This window comes from Rutidosis leptorrhynchoides, chromosome 1, assembly GCF_046630445.1.
Source record: "Rutidosis leptorrhynchoides isolate AG116_Rl617_1_P2 chromosome 1, CSIRO_AGI_Rlap_v1, whole genome shotgun sequence".
Taxonomy (NCBI): domain Eukaryota; kingdom Viridiplantae; phylum Streptophyta; class Magnoliopsida; order Asterales; family Asteraceae; genus Rutidosis; species Rutidosis leptorrhynchoides.
In genome coordinates, this window is record NC_092333.1 from 612,150,780 (window position 1) to 612,174,065 (window position 23,286).

At 34.6% G+C, this 23,286-nt stretch overlaps 1 protein-coding gene across 2 annotated transcripts; it reads left to right on the plus strand.

Moving 5' to 3' along the window:
* Nucleotides 1-4,157: 4,157 nt before the first annotated feature.
* On the plus strand, nucleotides 4,158-23,060 carry LOC139865176 (protein REDUCED CHLOROPLAST COVERAGE 2-like). 2 transcript variants are annotated; one of them, XM_071853730.1, is made up of 23 exons: nucleotides 4,158-4,498; nucleotides 5,412-5,476; nucleotides 6,793-6,885; nucleotides 9,398-9,470; nucleotides 9,582-9,839; nucleotides 10,641-10,705; nucleotides 10,840-10,971; nucleotides 15,959-16,000; nucleotides 16,081-16,605; nucleotides 16,698-16,855; nucleotides 17,535-18,027; nucleotides 18,129-18,191; nucleotides 18,288-18,389; nucleotides 18,473-18,775; nucleotides 18,932-19,024; nucleotides 19,118-19,219; nucleotides 19,309-19,413; nucleotides 19,766-19,899; nucleotides 20,068-20,251; nucleotides 20,675-20,806; nucleotides 20,907-21,019; nucleotides 21,131-21,215; nucleotides 21,313-23,060. In XM_071853730.1, exons 1-23 carry the CDS (start codon nucleotides 4,429-4,431, stop codon nucleotides 22,975-22,977), a joined length of 5,055 nt encoding a protein of 1,684 aa, XP_071709831.1. In that variant the 5' UTR covers nucleotides 4,158-4,428; the 3' UTR covers nucleotides 22,978-23,060. The 2 variants fall into 2 exon arrangements, with proteins under 2 accessions (XP_071709831.1, XP_071710455.1); XM_071854354.1 differs by having other exon boundaries at nucleotides 5,415-5,476.
* Nucleotides 23,061-23,286: the final 226 nt, after the last annotated feature.

Below are 23,286 nucleotides of genomic sequence, written 5' to 3' on the forward strand. Positions count from 1 at the left end.
TGTCTTACCCCAAGATTTATTAAATTCAATAAAGTATGTAAAAGCGGGGTTATGAAGTTCACCTTAGAATAGCATGAAGAAGAATACCCACAAACGGAAATAGAAGCAAGAAATGCAATTGAGATCTCAACCTAGAGATATATAAGTTTGATTAGAAATTGTCCAAATGACAATGAAAATACTAAGTAAACACAAGAGTTAATTAATAAGTGTTTGCATGCCTACTATAATCACATTGATGTTTATATAACCTTGCCCAAACCTCGATGCTATTAAATAAGTTCGGAATGACTAGATGTAACCGAGGGCCAGGAATCTTGATCAGAAACTATGTCATGACATTCGAGATCCATAACCTTATCCCATAATGGCAACCTAGACATCATTCACTTACGACCGTAAGTAGCGGTGAAGTTTGTATAAGTTGTACATTTATCGGTATGATTATGGTATTCACTAGTTGTGTGTGTATAGGAATACAACACTTAGTTAGATTACTTGTTACGTACGTATAGGAGTACGACACGTCGATATGTTATTAATTTGTTTATTTTATTTGTTATCGTATTAATAATTCAATTACCTTATATTATACATTGATAGTATAAGTGTATATAGGTTTTATTTATTATTATGTTATGTCATTATATGTTAAATAATATTAATGAATAATATAGTATATAATAATATAATATATGTTATTTATTTTATTAAAAAATGCATGTATATTAATAGTTAAGTAACATTAATAATTATGTAAGACATTCTTTATATATTTAGGTAAATATATAATTATTAATAAAATGTTTATTTACAGTTTTTTTATTTTTATAAATAATATAATTAGTTGATATATATTTTATATACATTATATACATTCCGAAAATAGATATATATTCCCTAATTTTGTTTTTTTATTTATTTAATCATCCAATAATTATGTTTATAAGTTTTATATATTCCTTTTAGTGTTTAAATCTGCAAAAAAAAATTATATAAATAATTTATATTATTTTTATATTTATTTTGTATTTATCCTTTCTTTTATTCTCGGTTTATACAATATAAGAGTTTAATTATGGAATAAATACTAATTCGACCCAAATAATTAGATATATATTTTTTACAGGTTTATCTAAGTTTGATAAACTCATAAAAAATTATATATATACTTTATTTACTGTTATAATTATTTATTACGAATTTTGAATAGTTTTTACGTTTATATAATATATAATTCATATTTAATTATAAATAATACTCCAAAAACTCCAACAATTATTTTTACATGTTCTATCACTGTTTCAAATAGTTTTTATAAAATTTACTGTTCTTAATATTTTTTAAAATTTTTATTCGTTTTATGTTTATATAATCAACCGGTACATAAATAAATAAAGAATAAATACATATAATGATATATAAATTAGATTTTTGACTCTAATAAATATTATAAACCTATTACATTCTGTAAAAATTACTTTTACTATTTTTAAGTGTTTGGATGATTTAATTTCGATTTTTATATACATATATTTATAAACCGAAAACTTTATATACAAAAATAATTATTCTAATGATCTAAATAATATATAAAAATATGTTTCATCTTAGAATATTAATATTATGATTTTTCATCAGATCCAATATAATTATAAAGTTAATTTTTGATTTATTACAATTTAAAAGGTATATCAGCTGTAATAATTGAAAGAAAATTAATTAAAACGAAATAAAACATAAGAAAATTATGAAAAGGACCTTAATAATATTACGAAGCTTTGAGAGAATTTCCAGAATTTTTACAAAAAAAATGATGGGTTTGGAGTTTTATTTATAGAGTGTGAGTTACTTAGAGAATAAGTTATTTAATTAAATAAAATAAAATAAAAAATATATTATTTCCATATATAAAAAGGTAGGCCGATTTTTTAATAAAAAATTAATTTTTTATATTTTTAATACAAATCTTATCCTTATATATTATTTAGAATATTCTAGAAATATTTATTTACAATTATCTTATATTTTAAATGGAAGATTCTAGAATTTAAAATAAATGTAATACTTCCTTTATTTATTTATTTATCCGATTTATAATAATAATATCAATACTTTGATTTAATTAAATAATTACATTAATTAATTATTTAATTAACTTATAGTTTTACATTATAGTTTTACATTCTATAATTGTGCCACAAATATTTTTACTAATCGTTATTTACTATAGTTATTTTAATTAATAATATTGAGTCACATTTAATAATATAACCTAATATATCATAAATATAACTTAAATTAACAAGAGGTGTTGACTAAAAATTATTATTCGGTCAACGTTGTAATTAATTCGTATATTAACTAGTCCGGACAACAACCCTAATAATGAATACTCAGGTAAACATGCAAAGAAACCATATGGGTAATTTAGTCTTTTCAAGAATGGAAAAATGAGGGTTGTCACACTTTGAAAAACCTCATCTCTTTCCATTTATACTCCACTTAAAATTCTGCCCAGAAAACCCAGGTGAAACGCCGTTCCACTATCCGGAACGTCGTTCCTGGTGCCCGATGAGTAGGAACGCCGTTCCATTTGCAGGAACGTCATTCTTCTGTACATGAAGTGGAACTCCGTTCCTTTATAAGGAACGTCGTTCCCAATTCGGCATCTAAATGCTCTGTTCCATTTTTTCTCATTTCCTTTGTATTGGAACGTCGTTCTTCAGACCTGAAACGTCATTTTCTGCAGGTGGAACATCGTTCCTTTATTTGAAACGTCGTTCTGGCATTTGGAACGTCGTTCCCATGGTAAGGAACGTCGTTCTTGGTAAGTTTTCAGCACTTTGCAGTTTTTTTGATCTTTTTCACACACTTTGGTCAATTTTTGCACCAATTTCAAATCCAAGACTGCAATCATGCGTAGAACGCGACTTTTCCCATTTTATTCACTTTTAAAGCACAATAGAGTTATATATTATATTACTCAAATACACGACCGTCTCACCAATTTATAGAGCCAATTCAAAATTTATAATTTCCAATTCATATAAAGTGATACTAAAAGGTTATCATAATGTATAGTAAAACAAGTTATCATTGTTTACAAGATTTTTTATTCAAATGACTTTTGACTTATGATTATTTACAACGATAACAAGTACATCAACGAAAAAAAACCCGCAGCAACACGTAAACACAACCTCACAAGTTTAGACCATTTGCAATGCGGCGTTCTTGGGTATTTTGTGGAAGGAGCATGCCCAACACGCTAGTAATAGAGCGTGTTGAAGGCACATTTTGGTGGCGTGCCCGATAGCATCACGAGCTAGACACAACCGTGTTAGGCCATATTTTGTGTTTCTAATATCTTCTTAACACATTTTATACTAAACTTTCAATCATAATTTTACACATTACTCAATACTCTCTCATCATCCTTTCCCACAACTTCCCCTATATTTAACGACGGTTATGAGTCACTGATGGGTCCAAACGTGATGTCGGAACCCCACCCACCCGATCATTTTCTGGGACGAACATTACAGTTTTACCTCCCATCAGGAGGAAACTCCCATGGCGAATCTATACAGGCGACGCACGGTGAAACTCTCAAGTGAGGTGGAACGCAATACGTTCGAAACTTTAGAAGCCCATAAAATGAGCAAGTAACCTCAAAATTTTTTTTTTTTTTTTTTTTTTTTTTTTTTGCAACTCATGGGAGTCGAACCTGTAAAATCAGATCACCACCAAATACACCAACACCTTGACGTTACTTAGTACTCTTTTTACCAAATCTTTGCCACATCACTAACATCCTCTAAAAAAAAACATCATCACCTTACCACATTAATACCACCACTACGTCTTACAAAATTGATATGGGATAATTAGTTAAAGTGTCAACACCCTTCAGGATACAGACACTCATCAACTGCCTGAATTGTTCTCGAGAGTTTTTTTGTGGTTCATGTGAAGGTATAATATTTTGTAGTGAGAAGCTAAAGACAAAAAGGAGATTAGACGAACGGTCTAAAATTGCCATCCATATATCCAGTTACCCCCATTACGTTCAATCAAACGTACCTACAAAATCTTCCAATTTCTACACACACACAAACGCAAGTTAAACTACCTGTCTCGTTACCTTATCCTATCTACCTATCATCCCTTCCTTTTACCTCTTCCATTTTTTTTCTAAAAACAAAAATAAACCTTAACCCTCTATACCTTCAATTCAATTCCTTCATACTTCCATTTTTTAGTTTCCAGATTCTTTATTTTAATTTAGAATTCATACTCGATTTTAGTTACTCTGTTTCAATTTCATTTGATTAAATATTTACGAATTACGAGTTAAAGTTTTAAGTTTACTGTATCATTGATATAATAATAATTCCTGTTGAGAATTGAATTTTGATTAATTATATGGCTCCAAAATCTAGCAAAGGAAAACCTCATAAGACAAAAGGCGAAAAGAAGAAGAAGGAAGAGAAAGGTACGTAAACTTAGTAGGCGTCTTTATTTGTCATTTAAAACTTTTGCACTTTGAATAAACAACATTATTTTGAGAAGATAATATTGATTTGAATTGTTGTAAAGAGATTGAATTTGTCTCATGCAGCCTCCAATTCAGTATAAGTTTGTAAGTTAACTAACATATCGACTGAATTAGTATTGTTTCGTATACTAAAGTTGTACGTACTTTAATCATTCACATTCACCTTATGTTGTATAGTGTGTTCAACGACTTACTAATTAACGATTTAGACTAACTTGCATTACGAATGTAATCAACAAATTTTGGACGGATGTTGTAATAAAAGGTTGAGTATTTTTAATTCAAATGTTCGGTGTACTATGAAAGAAGATTACTTATTTTAAAATAAATTTTGATTTTTTATTTTCATCTACATAGTATATGCTGACGAGCTCTGATTTCTAAAGTACTACGCTCTCTTATTATACATTCCGTATCTATGATAAACTTTTGAAACCTTAAATCGTAGTAGTAGTTTAACGGTTTAAAAGTTGTTTTTTAGTTTTAAAAATTATCACAATCTTCGTGTGCTTGTCTCAATTTATGGCCGTTTCACGCATATGGTTATTATGCAGATGTAATTTTGTTTAATATTAAAATATTTATATTTATTTCTATTTATTCTAAAATGAAATTAGCTGTTCAAAAATTAATTAATACGATATTTAATACTTTAACAAACTTTATTTTGACTACTCTTTTAGTGCATTTGTCATGTTTAGCCCAAATGATGTTTGAGGAGAGAAAAATGACATATGCTTCTAACGACATATGCTTGATAACGAATGTTAAAATGACATTTCATTTCGAGCAACCTTATTATTACTAATTTACAAACATTGAAAGAGTGACACTTAGTTTTTTATTTTAGCAGCACTGCCGACGGTCGTAGAAATTGCAATAGAAACGTCTGACGAGTGCGGAGTTACACTTAAGGTACGTCATTAAATCGATGTAATAATCAAATTAGTGCGACATGTTAACAAGCCATTGAGTTGAAATACATGATGCTTTCCATTAGACACAGGTGGGTGATTTTTATTATAACTTATTGCACTTTTATCTTACTGTAAGTATCTACATTACTAATGATATATAGATTAATAATTTATGCAAAATAGCATATTAAGAAAACTTTAACCGGATATAAAATATTATCTAACGAGTGAGTACTAGTTAGAAATATCTAGTTTATATATATAATTTTTTCTGGCTTCTAGCTAGCTTGTTTATATATATAATTCTTTTGCTGTTAAAAAAAAAAAAAAAAAAAAATAATATCTAGTTTAATGCAATCAATTGTAGGAGGGTGAATCATGCCTTATATGCATGTGTAAGTCGTGTTTGACTACAAAGATTAAATTTATTTTCGAGTTTGCGAACGTGTAGAACTATTACACACATGCCGTACAAAACCCTTATACATAATTATATTTGTAGCATTATCTGTTAGTAAATATTCAAAATTATAGTTAATTGTGATATTTGATCGAATCTATTTCATTCGTATAGATTTAAACACAGTTTGTGTGGAAAAGATTTTGAGATTGTTATTGCGTTTTAATGATATTATGATAATCATTCCAAGATCATCCCGGAATGTAAAATCACCACATCTCGTTAGTAACGATCCGTGTGATCACTCAATCACTACTTCGAAAAGTACAATTAATCTCATATCTTTGATGTATGAGCTTATTCTTCCGTAACAGAATCCCCAAAAATGAGATCCATACTTCGCTATTTATAATGTTCTCAAAGTAGCACATTTGCGCTTTATTGTTATGCGTTTATGCTTGATTTATTAAGTACGCCTTTGATGCGCTGCGAATAACACATATGCGCGTGTGCGCATTTGATTAGTTTTATATTACATCTTAAATGTTTGAATATTCTAAAATAAACATTGTTAAAAAATGTTATATTATAATTTTGATTCTATTCATTTGTGTGTGTTTTTTTTTTTTTTTTTTTTTTTTTTTTTTTTTTTTTGATTAAATGTACTAGTTGGAACTCTTGAGATATGAAGTTGTAATTTGTTGTAGCTTCTTACTAATCATTTTATATATTTCATCCGTTAAAAAAAGTACCCATAATAAATATTCAATTTCAACCGTTAGAAAAAGTACCTACAATGAATATTGAATTCAATTTTTCTTTAATAAAACACAAGAGGAGCTCGTAATATTTGCTACTATTTCTTATTTTGGAAAAAGCTAACTTTGTGACTTCCTTGATTCGGCTGAGTTCAGGGAATATCTACGGACAAACTATTGGATGTCCGAAAGCTGTTAGCAGTACATGTCGAGACATGCCACGTGACGAACTACTCTTTGTCACATGAGGTATATTAAGTTTAACATTTTTTTTATTCTCATGAAAATTAGGTTTTTTTTTTTTTTTTGAAAAGCAACTTTTATTAATAAAACTAAAAATTACAAAATGGTGAGCATAGGCATTGCTCACGCGACACTATGGCTCGAATTTACACAAGAACCTATATTTACAATGATACAACAAGACTTATAATTAGAGTATACAAGGCTCCTTCAACCCGGGTCCCGATTATTTACATACGGGAAAGATAACGTGTTAGGGTGGAGTAGCCATTGGTGCCAATCAATAGGCTTAAGTCTCGATCGAGTATTAATCCACTCAAACGTTTTGACTTGAATTTCACTCACCACTTTTGGCGCTGCCCAATTATCATTCTTAAAGACTTTAAGATTTCGATTCTTCCAAATTAGATACCCCGTAACCCATTCAATTACTTGCCATATATCCTTGTAAATACCCGATAGTCCACGTATACTGGAACCTAGAAATGAATTTGCGATGGTTTTGTTCCTCGGCGTTGATGCACCCCACCATTTAAAAATGCCTTCCCAAATATCTTTTGCATGTGAACAATCAACAATAACATGCCCCACGGTTTCCGGCATGCTACCACACATTGGACATAACGTTGAATCGATCTCGACACCCCGCTTCTCAAGTTCTACTCTAACCGGGATTCTTGACCTCAAGACCCGCCAAATAAATATGCCGATTTTTTGCGGCACAAGTTTATTTTGGAGGGTTTCAAAACCGGGAGTATTCTCGACTAGGTAGTGTTCGTCAATTGCCTTTGATATAGATCCCGAAACATATAACTCCTTCCCACTTGGTTTGAAACGCCATGACCCGACACCCGAACCCAATGATTCATTTGAAGATACCTTGTTTTCTAAATTTGTAAGTTCCCCATGTAGTCTACCGGTTAATTCCCTCGACCAATCCCACGTAAAGAACCACGAACCATGAAAATTAGGTTATAATATTAATAATTAATAATCGTTACGTATTACATATTATATACATACTCTTTAGAATTAGAATGCTAGTAAAACTTCTATAAAATTTTAATAGTCAATTTTGTGCAACAGTGACACAGTTATCTTCTTTTTCAACTTGTTATTCATTATAGCAAAGTTAATAGGACAATAATGATCGTAATTATTATTTATCAACTAAATTTTCATCTTCTATTTGGCTTTTATCTTTTTTTGATGAGTTGTCCTTGTTAATGAAGTTTTGTGTTTTGCTAAAATAAAATGACAATGCTAAACGTAGCCCTTAGAGTTACGTTTAAACATACCATAATTAGGTTTGTAACTCATCTTAATTAATTACAAAGTATTAATATTTCTTTTTTAATATTGACTTTCTTTATATAAATTTGGTATCAATATTATTCATGGCAGGTTTGAGTTATAAATAGGGAATTATATTATTTATGGTATGCTTAAACGTAACCTTAAGGGCTACGTTTAGCATTTTTCAAAATAAAATTAATCAATTTTTCATCAATTATTAATTAATTAATACTCCGTAATAGCTTTTTTTTTTTTTTAATTAATACGTAGTATTAGCTATTAGCTATAGGCTATAGCTATTGCGTTGCATGTCTTTCATGTTACATAACTCCATGTAGTGAAAAGAGACAATTTTTTTTTTTTTTAAAAAAAAAAAGCAAAACAATTTCATTAATAAGCATAAAAAGATACAATTTAATAACTGCTAAAATTAGTATGGTTTGGACCACCATTACTTTCGTGACATCAATACTGTTCAGTACTTCAACTGGTAATAATGATTATATAATTAATTTAATTTAATTTGATAATAATACTCCGTAATTAGTCAATGATTTTGTTATTAATGTTTTAATAATAATAATGATTTTATTTATTATTATTATTATTATTATTATTATTATTATTATTATTATTATTATTATTACAGTATTATATTATATTATATTAATAACAACACTTTAATAATTATTAATTATAAATAATAATAATAATAATTAATAATAATAATAATAACAATAATAATATAATAATAATAGTATTTAAAATATATACGGAGTAATTAAATTACATAATACGGAGTACCGTTTTTATAAAATCATGATAAACTGACTATTAGACTATTTGTAACGGTTGTGACGTTTCTTTGTGGTGTCACTTGCCTTTTTGCACTTTTTTGCTGAGTATGACGTTTCTTTTTTGGATGGAGTAGTGGTGTCGTTTCTTTTTGGTGTTAGTTAGGAGTATTGTGATGATGTGTTAAAATATAATTGAGTTACGTATTAAAAGAGGGTAAAAATAATATTTTTAAATTAATAAAAATAAAAAATAAACAAGTGATACAAAGTTTCTTTTGATGTCACTTTCTAACTCACACCAAAGTAACGCCACAAAGTGACACTCCATTACAACAAAAATTGGCATTTTTTTGTTGCCACATGTGTGAGTGACGGTGTCACTTTGCACCGTTACAAACAGCCTTACTAACGACGAATGCTGACAGGTACGAGGCCCAAGGTTAAAAGATACAGTTGAAATCGTTTCACTCAAACCATGTCATCTAACCGTCGTTGAAGGTAATAGCTTTCTCCCCAAAAATATTTCGGGTTCATCTTGCCAATAGCCATAACATCAGGGGTCTAAATAAACATTCACCTAAAACTGAATTTTTATTTCATTTTTGACAGAGGATTACACGGAATCTACCGCTGTCGCACACGTACGTCGGTTACTGGACATCGTCGCCTGCACCACCGCGTTCGGCGGCTCCTCTAACTCATCGAAGGAGAAATTGAACGGTGAAGCGAAGTCTCCGACGACAAATGTCTCGATCGCAAACGAGTTCTCGGAGAAAGGTGATTCCGCGGGGGAGATTTATCCGCCGCCGAAGCTCGGACAGTTTTACGATTTCTTTTCATTCTCTCACCTCGCCGCTCCGATTCAATGTATGTACTCCTCCTGCTTAAACTTGACTTTACTTTTCCGACTGTTAGCAGTGCGACTCGACAAATTTTTAGGCTAAGGTTTCGAGCTTGGCTTAAATTACTCGAACATGAACTCATTAAATTAGAGAATCACATCAACAATGTTAACATTATTAGTATTTTTCTGAAGGTTATTAAAAAAAAATAGATATGTATTTACAGTTTCAATTTTAATTGTCATCCACATGTAGTTAACCTTCTAAATTACACTAACGTTGCATAAGCTGATAGGCTTGAGTATTGTTATCATTGATATTATGATGATTATGATTCATCATTTCTTTTTACACATATTATATATCAGTCACATCAAATTCATATTACTAGTAAGTTTTCTCGTAGATATAAGTTAAACTTTAACATCTTGTGCTAATTGCAGTTTACTTATTTTATATACAAAGTATCGCATGAGGCTCAAGAAACTATAAATTATGTATGTAGAGGCTGTTTTATGTTTAAGTTGCTTGATAAACGTCGAAGCTGTTTTCAAAACTAGTTGTAACAAAAAGATGATTATTGAAACCTATCAATTACATTATATATACTTGCTTTTATTTCTCTTAGCAAGAATAGATACACTTTATTTCTACCTTTGATGACTTCTCAAATTTCAATCATATACGGAGTAATATACTTGCTAATATAAAGTCGTATGTTTGATCCCTCATCCAAGAACTCGAAGTGTGTGTCTTGTTTGGAGTGAGTATTATCGACCTTGTTAAATGTGTTCCAGGATTTATGGATTGTGTATTGGTTTTACAGATATTCGGAGATCCACTCGTCCGTTCCTTGAAGATAAAACGGAAAATGATTACTTCCAAATAGATGTGAGCATTATGAAGCACTATTCTTTACATGCTATTTAAATCTATGGACCGCTCATGTTCACATTGTGCTGCTAGTATATGTAAACTCTTAGAATTGAGATTAATTGTGTGGATGCTTACTTATATATATGAAGGTACGAGTTTCCGGGGGGAAGCCAATGACAATTGTTGCGTCGAAGAAAGGTTTCTATCCTGCTGGAAAACGTAATCTTTTAAATCATTCTTTAGTTGGTCTATTGCAGCAGACAAGCCGTATCTTTGATAGTGTAAGTTAAAACTATATCCTTGATTCTCTGACTTACATATACTTACTTACAGGCGTGTGCTAATACATATGATAAATTTTTTTTGCATATATTTTCAGATAGAAACAGAATTTCTTTATGTAGCATTTGTTGTTGTTAACACCTATTTCCTTATGAGGTAAGGCTTAGTATGTCAACAAGAGACCAGAAGTGATCTAGCTTTTAGGAGGGCGGAGTGTTGCCGATTGATTTTTACCCTCGGGAAATAATCCCTGCAGACCCGGTACACAAGTGTAAGAACTTGTGGGGTGGCTTAATCAATCTGTCGTCCGCAAAGCGTATAAGTGCTAGCCGGATGACTTCTAGTGAGAGAAAGTAAAGAGAGAAGTGAAGTCTCAGCTCTCAAAGTTGTCAGAATGTCTGAACCGTGTAAAATGACGACCCAAGGGGTCTATTTATAGTGTTAGATCCACCAGATTGCTCAGGGACATGTGTCAGATGATGATACGTTCTGTTACTCGCGGTCCGAAATTTATGCTGAAAGTGCCGTTCTCCGGCGAGGGCTTACACGCTAGGCGGCCTTCAGGGCTTACGCATGACGGAGCAGCCTGTACAGCGGAGAACGCTGGACGGATAATTCCACAAAACTGTTGTTTCCAGCCTTCCTGATGCTATTTTTATGCAACCATTATGCCTTTTATGTGTGTATACGATAGGATATGAACAATTACTTTATCGTTATTTCCATTATTGTAACGACATTTCATTTTCCACTGCGTACTCAATAAAGTTAAACTTTTCTCATTTAGTATTGTTTCTCGTATTATAATATGTTGGTTTATTTGATATTAGTAACGTTTCTTCCAGACCCTATTGGGAGGACTTTACAGTTCCATACACCAGACTGAAAGGTGTTTCCCCCGTGCTCCGCTTTGGCATCGTCCGGTGTGCCCACAATACATTTGACAATTCATCCACCCATCCAGTTTGACTTAGACCTAATCGTGCCTTAATGCCAGCAACAATTTCCTTGTTGGTAACCTCCACTTGTCCGTTCGCTTGAGGATGAGCAACAGATGTAAAATTTTGTTTGATGCCTAGCTCTTCACACCAACTCCGAAATGGATTTTCTGCAAATTGCTTGCCGTTATCGCTAACTATTTCATTTGGCACCCCATAACAGCATATAATATCATGCCAAACAAATTTCTTGACATTTTCTCCTGTGATTTTTGCTAAAGCCTTTGCTTCAACCCATTTCGTGAAAAAATCGATTGCTACCACCAAGAACTTAGCATTACCAGTGCTCCTATTGAATGGCCCCGCAATGTCAATAGCCCATTTACAGAACGGCCAAGCGGATGATACCGGTATCAAGTCATACTTTGGAAGACGCTGAATTGTTCCATGCATCTGACAATTCTCACATGTTTTGATGATTTCTGCAACATCCCGATAAAGTGAAGGCCAAAAATACCCTTGTCGCATGATCCGTGACGCCACAGTACGGAAACCGGAATGTTGCGAACAGACTCCTTCATGCATTTCTTTGACCACCTTTAACGCTTCATCATCGGTTAGACACCTTAACAACGGACCATTGTATGATTTTCGATAAAGGACGCCACTAACTATTTCATACATTGGTGCAGTCACTCTTATTCTTCTTGCTTCCGCTTTATCAACAGGTAACCATCCGTCATGCAAATATCTCAAATACGGAGCCATCCAAGTTTCCTTAGCTTCTTCAACTATTGCAATAATTGGTTTTCCATGTATTGATTTCTCCTTAAGTTCTTCAACCAACACTCGTTTGTGCAAATGATCAAATGTTAACGTGGCTAACTTGCTCAAAACATCAGCTTTTTTGTTCTTATTTCGAGGGATTTGCACGACTTCAAGGTTATCAAATTTCTTTGAAATTGCTTCCACCAACTTTACATATTGCCTCATGGATGCATCCCTTGCATCGAATGTTTTATTAACCTGCTGGGCAACAATTTGAGAATCAACATACGCTCGTAAATTTGTTATGCCCATTTCTACCGCTATGCGGAGGCCGGAGAGTAACACCTCATACTCTGCTTCATTGTTTGAAGCATAAAAACAGAATTTCAGTGCATAAGTATATTCTTCACCGTCTGGACTTGTTAAAACTAGCCCTGCACCTGTTCCCTCTTCACTGGATGCCCCATCAGTGTGTAACTCCCACTCATGCTGTGATGGTGCCATTTTGTTGTCATACTCTACTTTTTCATTTGTCTCCAAGAGGAAATCTGCCAAAATTTGCCCTTTAACTGCATTTCGAGGAGCAAAATTGATTTCATACTCCCCCAACTCGATGGCCCATTTCGCTAAACGGCCAGATGATTCTGGGCGCCGGAGTATTTGCTTCAATGGTTGATCTGTCAACACTAAGATGAGATGACCCTGAAATATCTTCGTAGACGTCGTGCAGTATGCACAAGGGCATAAACCATTCGGCGAAGTGGTGGATAATTTGTTTCACTAAGCTGCAACACCTTGCTAACAAAATATATGGGCATTTGCACGCCGCTCCGTTCTGCGATTAGAACAGAACTTATTGCTTCCTTTGAGACAGCTTAGTATAAAATTAGGGTTTCCCCCTCTTTTGGTGCTGTTAACGTAGGTAATGTTTTTAACAACTGCTTGATCTCTTGGAATGCATTTTCGGCTTCCGCCGTCTACATAAAATCTTTTTTATTCAAACAGCCCTTTAACACCTTCATGAATGGAAGTGACTTTTCAGCTGCTCTGGACAAGAATCTTGTTAATGCTGCTAGACATCCATGTAACCGTTGAACATCCTTCTTGCTAGTTGGTGACTTCATATCTTCAATTGCTTGAATTTTCTTAGGATTAGCTTTAATTCCACGTTCTGTGACAATATGACCTAAGAATTTTCCCTCTTCCACACCAAACGTGCACTTCTTGGGATTTAATTTCATGTTAATTTTTCGCAGAGATGCAAAAGTTTCCTGTATATCTCGTAACATCTTTTCTTCAGTATGACTTTTGATGACAATGTCATCAACGTAAGCTTCTAAGTTTCGCCCAATTTGATCCTTAAACGCCATATCAATAAGTCGTTGATATGTTGCTCCTGCATTCTTCAAACCAAAAGGCATTTTCATATAACAGAATATTTCCGTCGTGTGAAAAGCCGTTTTGTCTTCATTCTTTAAAGCCATCGGGATTTGATGATATCCCTTAGCTGCATCTAGAAAACATTTGAATCGATATCCTGCTAATGATTCAACCTTCCAATCAATTTCAGGTAAAGGATAATTATCCTTTGGACATGCTTTATTGATATCCGTGAAATCCACACACATCCGCCATGAATTATCCGGTTTCCTAACCATGACCGGATTGGCTACCCATGTCTGATATTTGACCTCTCGCAAGATCCCAGCATCTACCAAACTTCGTACCTCATCACGAAGGAACTTGCTTCTTTCTGGCGCCATGCCACGCTTTTTCTGACAAACAGGATGTACATTGGGGTTCACATTTAGCCTATGCTCTGCAATTTCCCTTGGAACACCGGTCATATCAGACGGCTGCCATGCAAAAACGTCTAAATTTGTTGTCAAAATATTGTATAATTTTTCTCTACATTCAGTGGACAACGTATGCCCAATTATGATTTTCTGATCTGGAAATTTAAGATTTGGTGAAATTGACCCATCATCGTGTATAATTGGCTTAATTACTGCCTTTGTTACTTGGGCACACTCAATTGACTTCTGCCGTTCTGCATATAACGTTGCCACTCCGCCTGGTGTTGGAAACTTCATCATACCATGTACAGTTGACGTTACAGCTCCAAACGTCATTAAAGCAGTTCTTCCCAAAATTATGTTGTACTGTGAATTTGCTTTAACTACCAAGAACTCAATGTTGGCTGTACGTCTTAGGGGTGGCTTCCCCAAGGTTACTTCAAGCAAAATACTTCCCTCAGACCACGATGGCTCACTTGTAAAACTTGCCAACGGCACATATGTTTCCTTCATTCCTTCTTGCACATCTTTGGGTAGCTGTATGAAACAATGTTCATACATAATGTCTGCTCCAGCTCCTGTGTCAGTGTAAATGTTGCGTATTAAGCAATTTGCAACTCGCGCTTCTATAACTACTGGACCATCAGATGGGTTTGTGTTACACATAGAAGGAAATGATATTAATTGTTCTTCCCAATCTTCTAATACTTCTGCCTTCCTTCGTTGTCCAGCTTTCCATGGATGTATCATGCCCACTTCTATGGGTATGAATTCATTATCCTCGCCGTTTTTATCAGTATTGGTGAGATGATTCGTCTTAATAATGGATGGCGCCATTGTTAACACCTATTTCCTTATGAGGTAAGGCTTAGTGTGTCAACAAGAGACCAGAAGTGATCTAGCTTTTAGGAGGGCGGAGTGTTGCCGATTGATTTTTACCCTCGGGAAATAATCCCTGCAGACCCGGTACACAAGTGTAAGAACTTGTGGGGTGGCTTAATCAATCTGTCGTCCGCAGAGCGTATAAGTGCTAGCCGGATGACTTCTAGTGAGAGAAAGTAAAGAGAGAAGTGAAGTCTCAGCTCTCAAAGTTGTCAGAATGTCTGAACCGTGTAAAATGACGACCCAAGGGGTCTATTTATAGTATTAGATCCACCAGATTGCTCAGGGACATGTGTCAGATGATGATACGTTCTGTTACTCGCGGTCCGAAATTTATGCTGAAAGTGCCGTTCTCCGGCGAGGGCTTACACGCTAGGCGGCCTTCAGGGCTTACGCATGACGGAGCAGCCTGTACAGCGGAGAACGCTGGACGGATAATTCCACAAAACTGTTGTTTCCAGCCTTCCTGATGCTATTTTTATGCAACCATTATGCCTTTTATGTGTGTATACGATAGGATACACCATTAGTTGTCATGTGAAGGTTATTGTTTAATGTTTAAATCAACTATGTATTTATCTTCCTAATTTGAAATACTGCAGGCATACAAAGCTCTCATGAAAGCGTTCATCGATCACAATAAAGTAAGTTGAATTCACACTTTATCACATCGATTTTGCGAGAAGACGTGCAAGTAACAGATTTGTAACTATAACTATTTCAGTTTGGAAATCTTCCTTACGGGTTTCAAGCCAACACATGGGTCGTACCTCCGATTGTTGCGGATAGCCCGTCTGTTTTCCCACCACTTCCTGCAGAAGATGAAAATTGGGGCGGAAATGGCGGTGGACAAGGACGAGATGGTAAACATGATCATAGACAATGGGCAAAAGAATTTTCGATTTTGGCTGCAATGCCTTGTAAAACAGCAGAAGAAAGACAAGTTAGAGATAGGAAAGCTTTTCTACTTCACAGTCTATTTGTCGATGTATCAGTGTTAAAAGCTGTTTCAGCCATTAAACAACTCACCGAAAATAGCAAATGCTCCTCAAATGGTTCCAATGGTTCAGTTTTGCACGAGGAGAAAATTGGAGATTTGGTTATTAGGGTTATGAGAGATGTGGCTGATGCAAGCACAAAGGTCGATGCTAAAAATGACGGGAGTCGTGTTCTGGGACTGTCACATGAAGAGCTTGCTAAAAGAAACTTGTTAAAAGGCATAACTGCAGATGAAAGTGCAACCGTTCATGTCAGTAAATATTATATCTTTAATTTTTTCACTGGAGTAAATTTACTGTGATCTGATTCTAATGAATATTGCATGCTGTTGTTACCATACAGGATACCTCTACGTTGGGCGTAGTGGTTGTTAGACACTGTGGTTATACTGCCATTGTGAAAGTTGATGCTGAGGTAAACTGGAACGGTAAACCTGTTCCCCAGGACATAGACATTGAGGACCAACCTGAAGGGGGTGCCCATGCTTTAAATGTCAATAGGTCTGTACAAAAGCTGTTTTGCAAAATTGACTTTTACAGTTCTAGGTGTTGTTTGTTTTTCAATTTGCTAAATTATTATGCCTGTTTTTACTGCAGACTGTTTGTGTTTGTTTTTCTGTTGACATTAGATAAAATAATGTCTAATTTTTTCGGCAAACTCGCAGACTTAGAAATATGCTTCTAAGTGCTGCAGACAAGATTAAGTTATTTTGCAGACATAAAACAAACAATCTTCACTATTCAGCATACGGACCTTTTAGGTCATATCTTCTCTACATACATGGTCCGCGGATCTTGAGACAAAAACATCTTAAAGAAACATACATCACCTTACTTTCTTGTCTTAGATAAATGCAGTGTTTGAGCAGACCAATACTTTTTTTTAACATCAATTTTTTGACATCAGTAGATCATTTAATTCATCGACCCTCATCATTTGCACAAGTTATTTGACTGTTTGACTTTTTTCAAATATCGGAAGTGCTTGAAGGACTACCATTACTTTACTATCTGGTGATGATTTTTAAAAGTAATATAATTGAACTTTTAAATGGAAGTAATAACGTTTTCTTAAAACCAGTTATCTTCTCTTATTTGTTTTGTGCCGTATATCATTCGATTTATTCATTCATGACAGATTTCTGTTGCTGAATATATATTTTAACTGTTGATGTCACAGTTTAAGAATGTTATTGCACAAGTTGCCGACAGTTCAACCTTCTGGTGGACAACAAGTGCAGAGCTCAGATGCTGTAAGTGTGAAATCTGCTAATAATTTGGTCATGAAAGTGTTGGAAGAAAGTTTGAAGAAAATAAAGGGTGAAGCCATTAAACCTACAAAGTCTATCAGATGGGAACTTGGAGCATGTTGGGTGCAACATTTACAGAACCAGGATTCTGTGAAAAACGACACGAACAAAGCTGAAGAAGCTAAGAGAGAGCCAGATGTGAAAGGTCTAGGAAAAGGATTGCTTAAGGGAATCAAGAAAAAACTCGAGGATAAGAACATTAAATCCAACGAAGAGGTTGCTGAAAATGGTAGTAAATTGGATGATAGCAATAAGAAAGACATGGGAAAGTTGGATGGAGAATGTGAAATTCTATGGAAAAATCTGCTTCCCGAAGCAGCATATTCGCGTCTTAAAGAATCAGGCACTGGTTTCCATCTTAAGGTTAGGTGTCTATTTAAGAATAAACTCCTAATATTGGAGGCTATATGTATATTAAAAAAGTTCCTTTTTGTATATGATATTGTATTCTTTAATGTTGGCAGTCACCTGATGAGTTGATTGAGATGGCACATAAGTTTTATGACGAAACAGCCCTCCCAAAGTTGGTTAGTTCTTCTAACATTACTAGAAGGACATTGTATATTTATTTGTTCAATTCGTATCAAGTGTGTAAATAATACTTGCAATATTGTTTTTGTTAGGTGGCTGATTTTGGCTCCCTTGAACTTTCACCTGTTGATGGGAGAACACTTACAGATTTTATGCACACAAGGGGTTTGCGTATGTGTTCGTTGGGGCGAGTGGTAAGTTGTTTATGTTTATTTTTATTCTTCTACTTGGTTAATGTACATGCTGGATGAAAAATTGATTATTGGATACTTCTCAGGTTGAACTTGCAGACAAACTCCCTCATGTGCAATCACTCTGTATTCATGAGATGGTTATTCGTGCTTACAAGCACATTTTGCAAGCAGTTATTGCAGCCGTTGATGATATAACTGATTTAGCAGGATCGATAGCAGCATGCCTAAATGTACTGCTAGGAACACCCAATACAAGTGTTGCAGAATCAGACTTAAAATGGGATTGGGTTGAATCATTCTTGTCTAAAAGATTTGCATGTCAAACGAAAAATGAATTTCGCACCAGTCTTCGTAAAGTTTCCGTACTTCGAGGGCTTTGCCATAAGGTATGATACTAAGATGACACTTATTCAAAACATGGGCAAGGTGACTAGACTGTACCGGATTATGATGGATATGTTTAATAATATTCCTGATTCGAGAGTGAAGTTAAAATTTACCCTAAATTATTATTTTTCTTGAATGTTAACTTCGCTCGCCAGGTTGGACTTGAGCTCGTTCCTAGAGACTATGATATGGATTCTGCATACCCTTTTAAGAAGGCAGATATTATAAGCATGGTTCCTGTATATAAGGTTGATATTCAATTTATTTTTTATCATTAGAATACTTGATAACTCATGGTAGATGTAACATTTTAAACATTTGAATATTTACCAATCATACAGCATGTTGCTTGCTCATCTGCTGATGGACGTACACTTTTGGAGTCATCTAAAACATCATTGGATAAAGGAAAACTAGAAGATGCGGTTAACCATGGAACAAAGGTGATTGAATCTTTTGTGTTGAATGATATTATGGTTTGACAGTTTCTTCCATGCTCTTTCGACCAACCTTTAGGACCTGATTTCTGCAGGCACTTGCAAAACTTGTAGCTGTCTGTGGTCCTTATCATCGAATGACAGCTGGCGCCTATAGTCTTTTGGCTGTGGTGCTCTATCATACTGGTGATTTTAATCAGGTAAATGGTCATTCCCTTAAACTTTATAATACGTGAAATAGTGCTATGGTATCTAGTCGAAGTACCGAACTGCTTATCCTGATTATTACTCCAAATAATTTGTTCTTGCAATGTATAGATTTACTATATTCCAAAAAGATTAGTATTCACTTTTTTATATATCGTATATTCATTTATTTTTTAGTGTTGAATATGCATTTGGAATTCTACAAAAACTATCTGCACAGATACAATAGTAGGTTAAAACGACATTTATGTCAAATCTGGTTGTCAAGATGAATAGCAACTACGTAGTTTCTTTAGGGAACACATATTATTCAGATCTAATCACAATTTGTTTTGTTTTTTTCAGGCTACTATCTATCAACAAAAAGCTTTGGATATCAATGAGAGAGAACTTGGACTCGATCATCCAGACACAATGAAGAGTTATGGGGATTTAGCGGTTTTCTACTATCGTCTACAGCACACCGAGTTGGCTCTGAAGTACATATTCTGTCTTTGTTTGATATATTTAGAACTGCAAGCATACAACCCTTACATGTTCTGTCTTTTAGTTGTGTTTCATGACATCATAGAGCGTGACTTGTGTCTAAATAATCTAAAACTCATACATTAAAACTTCATTGGATGATGAATTTGTTTTTTTATCAGGTACGTGAATCGCGCATTGTATCTTTTGCATTTAACATGTGGGCCTTCTCATCCGAATACTGCCGCTACGTACATTAATGTGGCAATGATGGAAGAAGGTTTAGGAAACGTACATGTTGCTCTTAGATACCTTCACGAGGCTCTCAAGTGTAATAAGAGGCTGCTTGGAGCTGATCACATTCAAGTAATCTCTCTCTCTCTCTCTCTCTCTCTCTCTCTCTCTCTCTCTCTCTCTCTCTCTCTTGTTTGTTTGACACTAGCTAAAGGGCAAACGGGACAAATGGAATTCAAATGTAGTTTCAGTGCTTACAATATGTTAATTGGTTTCATTGTTAAATATAAGATTATTGTTGTAATATTATGGTTTTTGTAATCATCATTAATGCATCAACAACTTTCAAAACCTGTTTAATGGCCAAACCCGACCTAACTGGACCTGACCCATCGATCTCATTCTGTTTCAACCTTATGTTTTTTGGCCAGTTTCCTACCCTGTTCGACCCACTAATTGCCTGTACCATCACTCACGCATTTTGCAACCTATGTTTAAAATGTTTCATGTCATTATGTCACACATACTCATACTTGGTACCTTTTTATTTTATAGACTGCTGCTAGTTATCATGCTATAGCAATTGCACTTTCCTTGATGGAAGCGTACTCCTTGAGTGTTCAACATGAGCAAACCACTCTGCAGATTCTTCAAGCAAAACTTGGACCCGAAGATCTTCGTACTCAGGTACCTAAAAAAAAATTAGAAGCACTTTTTGATACATCAACAATTGTGTAATAGTTCGTACGAGTTTTTTTTCTTTCACTGAGCATGTAAGATATCGTAGGACGCAGCTGCATGGCTAGAATACTTCGAGTCTAAAGCTCTAGAACAGCAAGAAGCTGCACGCAATGGTACCCCAAAGCCTGATGCCTCTATATCCAGTAAAGGTCATTTGAGGTAGACATTCAAACATACTGGCACAGTGGCACTTATCATTTTCATTTACTAATAAGTTAAATTAAGATGCTTTAAATCATACTGATATCTTATGTTATATTATTGGATCAGTGTATCAGACTTGTTGGATTATATAGCTCCAGATGCAGATATGAAAGCAAGAGATGCCCAAAGGAAACAAGCGCGTGCAAAGCTCGTAAGCTTCTTCTTCTTCTTCTTATATCTCATCACGATGCCAAAATATTATTATCTCTTTCTGTTATTGCATTTTAATGTTCTTAATATCTTTCCAGATGAAAGGAAAACTAGGACAGAATGAGGATATACTACCCGATGAACCTGAAAAAGATGAAGTTTTACAACCAAGCCATCATACCCGAAAGAATTCGAGTGATAAGGAGAACAATTCTGAATCCCAAAATGCAGATTCTGTGAATAAGAAACCCGACCCAGTTCAAGTTCAAACCCAGGTTATTCAAAAGGAACAAAATGGTCACCTTCTAGAAGACACCTCAGATGAAGGCTGGCAGGAAGCTTTCTCTAAAGCGGGTCGTAAATCTTCATCTTCCAGGAGACCAAATCTGGCAAAGATAAACACAAATTTCATGAATTCTTCTCAGTCATCAAAGTATCGATCAAAACATACTAATTTCACATCCCCGAAAACTAGTACTGGTGAAGTTTCACCAGCTGTTACCAAGAAACATGTTTCACAAACGGTTTCAAATGATCAGATTGTGAAACGTTCTTCAGTTATAAGTTCGATAAGCGTTAAAGAAGCTGGGAAACTTTTTTCTTATAAGGAAGTTGCATTAGCTGCACCCGGTACCATCGTGAAAGCCGTGGCTGAACAATTGCCTAAAGAAAATTCTCCCGTTACCGTAACTCAAACTGCAACAGAAAACATTGATAAGGTTGAAGTTGTAGTCTCAGATGAAGAACAGAAAAATATTGACTCAGATGAAAAGACAGAAAAGTCAAACGTTGACTCAGTAATTGAAAACAAAACTGTAGATAACACAGATAAAGAAACAGAACCAGAAGTAATTGTAAATCTTGAATCAGAAGTTGTACCTTTGGAAAATATAGAAACTAGTCCTGTGGTGGTTCAAGATACAACGAAAGAAGTGATCACAGATGGCGATAAAAAAGAACCGAATGAAGGTGAAACGGTCAAAGAGGTGACCAAGAAACTATCTGCTGCTGCACCTCCGTTTAATCCATCTAACGTTCCGGTTTTTGGGTCGGTTTCTGGGTCGATGAAAGATCATGTAGGGATATTACCGCCACCTGTAAACGTACCTACGATGGTCACTGTTAATCCAGTTCGAAGAACTCCTCATCAATCACCAACAGCCCGGGTCCCATACGGTCCGCGTCTAGCAGGCGCATATAACCGGTCAGTGAACCGAGTCCAACGTACGAAACCCACTTTCCATAATGGTGGTGAGCTTGTTGTAGATGGGGGTGTTTTAAGCCCTCCAATAATCATGAATCCACATGCAGCTGAGTTTGTTCCAGGTCAGCCATGGGTTCCCAACGGATATCCGGTTGCTCCTAACGGGTATCTGGTTACTTCAAATGGATATCCTATTGCTCCAAATGGTTACCCAATTAATGGTTTTCCAGGTAGTATAAATGGGTACCCTGTATCTCCTGTTGATTCGGTTGAGTCGCCAGTTAGCTCCATAGATTCTCCATCTATTGTTACTAACGAAGTTGTTGCCGAAACCACAAACAACGAGCCAATTTTGGAAAATGTTGAAAAAATTACTGAAGAGACTCAGTCTGAGATTGAGATTGACAAAAAGGCTGCTGAAACTGAAACTGAAAATGAAAATGATGAAAAAACCAGTGAGCCGGTCATAGTTGTTGAAGAAGTTCAATCTGTTAATGAAGCAAAAGATATCAATGCACAGGTTGATGTTAAGGCTGAGACTGTTGAAGTTAGTTGTTAATCGGTTAGTTGTATCAAACTGATTTATTTTTCTCGAGTGATATGGTTAATAACTCGGAAGCTGTGTATCTATGGGATTGTTAATGAGATTAACTCGGAAGCTGTGTATCTATGGGATTGTTAATGAGATGTTTCGTCAGAGGCCAACTTACTGAATCTACCCCTTCTTCACTCGTACGCTGACAAACTTTTGAGGGTTGTGTGATGATACGCTATTGTTCGAAAACCATATTTTGAATAGCTGTTTTCTTCTCAGCATTTCAGATTTTGCTAGATACTATAAGTTGGACTACAAGAATCTGGTGAGTCT